Raw genomic sequence first — 3,459 nt, forward strand, 5'->3', positions numbered from 1 at the left:
ATATCGACTCTAAAACTATATAAATAAGGGATATATTTGTCAATTTTTCCTTTTTCTCAATTAATATAAGAACTAGACAACTTCAAAAAAGTGCAAGCCACAAACTAGACCGACCCGGTTTATCCAATGGGTTAACCATTTGTGGCCTTATCTGAACTTACTTATCCAAAAAGAATCTATAGCAAGATTTTTCAGATGTGCAAAAAATAAAATAAAAATACCAACATCTCTAATTCAACATCTATTTATTTTTTTGTACCATACTTCATTTCATGGCTCATGTTCAATTTTCTCTTTTACAAACAAGAATAACAGGTACTTTTTTCTCTTTTTAATTCAATTCAACATGATTTGTCTTGAATTTATATAGTCGACTCCAACTTATCTGAGATTGAGTCGTAGTTGTAGTTGTAGTTGTATCAAGGGGTCGGAAAGTCTTGTATAGCGGACTCTAACTTGTTTGGAATCGAGGCGTAGTTGTAGTTGTATCAAGGGGTTGGAAAGCCTTGTCTAGTCGACTCTAACTTGTTTGGAATCGAGGCGTAGTTGTAGTTGTATCATGGGGTTGGGAAGCCTTGTCTAGCCGACTCTAACTTGTCTGAGATCGAGGCATAGTTATAGTAGTATCAAGGGGTGGGGAAGTCTTGTATAGTCGACTCTGACTTGTTTGGAATTGAGGCGTGGCTTTTTTGTCGTTGTGAGAGTTGAACTAATCAATATTGCACGAAAGACTTTCACTGATACCACTAGACTACTAATGAGTAGGATTATTCCAGCTGAAATATTTCTTCAATGCCCCTTTTTCTCCAATAATTTGAAGCCAAAATCATCTTCAAAGCACAATTTTGTTGTAAAATGTAGTAGCAATGACCAAAACAAAGTAAAGACTAGAAATCCTCAAAGGGTCAAAATTTGTACTGAAAATAGACCTACACATGTACATTCAAATGATATGAAAGTGCTAAATTGGTCATGTAAAGCAGGTAAATATGATGAAACTTTGTATCTTCTTGAATGTAAGTTGAAGAATGGTTATAAACCTGATGTTATTCTCTGTACAAAACTCATTAAGGGGTTTTGCAACTCGAAAAAGTCGGACAAAGGGGTGAAAGTTATGCAAATTTTGGAGCAATTTGGTGAACCAGATGTGTTTGCATATAATGCACTTATTAGTGGATTTTGCAAAACGAACAAGATTGAAGAAGCTAATAAGGTGTTGAATCGGATGAAAGCTCGTGGCTTTCCTCCGGATTCTGTTACGTATAATATCTTGATAGGCAGTCTTTGTGATAGAGGGAAATTAGGATCAGCATTGAAGTTGTTGGATCAGTTGAAAGAAGAAAACAATTGTAAGCCTACTGTTATTACATACACAATCTTGATAGAGGCAACGATTCTTGAAGGCGGAATTCATGAAGCAATGAAGCTTCTCCATGAGATGTTATCGAGAGGTCTTCAACCTGATATGTACACTTATAATGCAGTTATCAGGGGAATGTGCAGAGAAAAGATGATGGATCAAGCCTACGAGTTCGTTAGGAGTTTGCCATCTAAGGGTTGTAAGCCCGACGTGATCTCCTATAACATTTTGTTAAGGGCGTTGTTGCATCATAAAGGGAAATGGAGTGATGGGGAGCAGCTAATGAATGAGATGTTATCTGCAGGATGTGAACCAAATGTAGTTACTTATAGCATATTGATGAGTGCTTTATGTAGAGATGGGAAATTAGACGAAGCGATTAACTTGTTAAAGATAATGATGGATAAAGGATTAACACCTGATACATTTACTTATGATCCATTGATTTCTGCATTTTGCAAAGTAGGGAGATTAGATTTGGCTATTAAGTTCTTGGATTACATGATCTCGAACGGTTGCTTGCCTGATATAGTGAACTATAACACTATACTTTCTACAATGTGTAAGAAGGGGAAAGCTGATGAGGCAATGGAAGTGTTTGAGAAGCTCGCGGAAATAGGATGTCCTCCTGATGTGAGTACTTATAATACATTGATGAGCGCGTTATGGAATAATGGAGGGAGAGCTAGGGCCTTGAAAATGGTATCAGAGATGATAGAAAAAGGTGTTGATCCTGATAAGATAACTTATAATTCATTGATTTCATGTTTATGTAGAGATGGGATGGTAAATGAGGCACTTGATTTGTTAGGAGATATGGAAGGGAATGGTTTTCCACCTACTGTTATAACTTATAACATTGTTCTTCTTGGATTATGCAAAGCTCATAGAGTTGATGAGGCAATTGAAGTGCTAGCAGAGATGGTAGAAAAGGGGCGTCGTCCAAATGAAACAACGTATATTCTGTTAATTGAAGGTATTGGTTTTTCAGGATGGAGAGTTCAAGCAATGGAGATGGCTAGCGCGATTTATCATAAGAATGCTATCTCGAAAGAATCACTTCAACGTTTGAGAAAAACCTTTCAAGTACCTGATGTTTATAGTAAAGATATTACTACTATCTTAGAAACCAGAAAGTAAGCTTCTTGAATCTGTTTCTGATATGTTCTCTGTATCGTTCCAATTTTATCATAAGGTCCGCGAAAGGACAAGTTTCGTTCATATCAATGTTCAATACTTGTACATCAATGACAGTAATAAAGATCTCAGGCTTCTCTGTCTGCACTCTTTACATTGTATTCGTAAACTAACAAGCATGTACCCATTTGCTGTATTTTTGTACGTATAATATTTTCGTTTTTTTTTTTTCAGAAATGCATTAGTTCGTTCTGGTTTGAGAGATTTTTTTATTTAGTTGTTGGACTTTGTATATTTTGTTTGTTGAGAATATTGTATGACTTGACAAGTAGTTTAAAGATCTATTCAACATTATGTTTTAATTATTCGATATGTGAAGCTCATTGGTCTGACTAATCCGGATTCACATTGAGTAGTAAAAGTGCAGTATTGCTTGGGGAAATGATGGGACCTTTTGCCAACATTTACTCCCAAAAATACTTGCAAGTTCACTGCTTATCATCTGTAAAAGGCACTTCAACTTTAAAAAGGACACCTCGATGAATCTTACATTCAATACATGCTCAAAGAACTAAAAGAAAATTGATCATATTACGTGGATATCTTTCATTTCCAATCAGATAAGTTGCTACCATGGCAGCACCAACACAACTACAACATATCCAGTGTAATCCCACAAGTCGAGTCTGTAGAGGACGGTGTTTGCGCAGCCTACCCCTACCTTGGAAAAGTAGAAAGACTGTTTCCGATAAGCATCAAATGGTTCTCTTGGAAGTGGAAGAAAACCATTACATGTTCGCGTGATCTTGCTAATCACAAGCTATAATATAATGCTGAACAGTCTCCACCAGGCCTTGACCTGTGCCATAGATGAATGAATACAGCAGCAAATTTCCAATTGTACTCCAGAAGATTGTGAGTATATGCTGAATAAAGTAGTCCGTGAACATCAAAGTCACTCA

At 36.4% G+C, this 3,459-nt stretch overlaps 1 protein-coding gene across 1 annotated transcript; it reads left to right on the forward strand.

The window, feature by feature from the left end:
- Nucleotides 1-229: 229 nt before the first annotated feature.
- Nucleotides 230-2,693, forward strand: LOC129871379 (pentatricopeptide repeat-containing protein At3g04760, chloroplastic). Its single transcript, XM_055946279.1, has 2 exons — nt 230-315; nt 984-2,693. Exons 1-2 carry the CDS (start codon nt 273-275, stop codon nt 2,498-2,500), a joined length of 1,560 nt encoding a protein of 519 aa, XP_055802254.1. The 5' UTR covers nt 230-272; the 3' UTR covers nt 2,501-2,693.
- The last annotated feature ends 766 nt before the right edge of the window (nt 2,694-3,459 follow it).

Source organism: Solanum dulcamara, chromosome 10 (assembly GCF_947179165.1).
Source record: "Solanum dulcamara chromosome 10, daSolDulc1.2, whole genome shotgun sequence".
NCBI lineage: Eukaryota > Viridiplantae > Streptophyta > Magnoliopsida > Solanales > Solanaceae > Solanum > Solanum dulcamara.

What these genes read in the sequence shown, in the direction of transcription:
- LOC129871379 (XM_055946279.1), top strand. Translation starts at nt 273, where the DNA reads ATGGCTCATGTTCAATTTTCTCTTTTACAAACAAGAATAACAG. An exon ending in TTTACAAACAAGAATAACAG is followed by an intron (nt 316 to 983) that starts GTACTTTTTTCT and finishes CATGTAAAGCAG; the next exon opens with GTAAATATGATGAAACTTTG.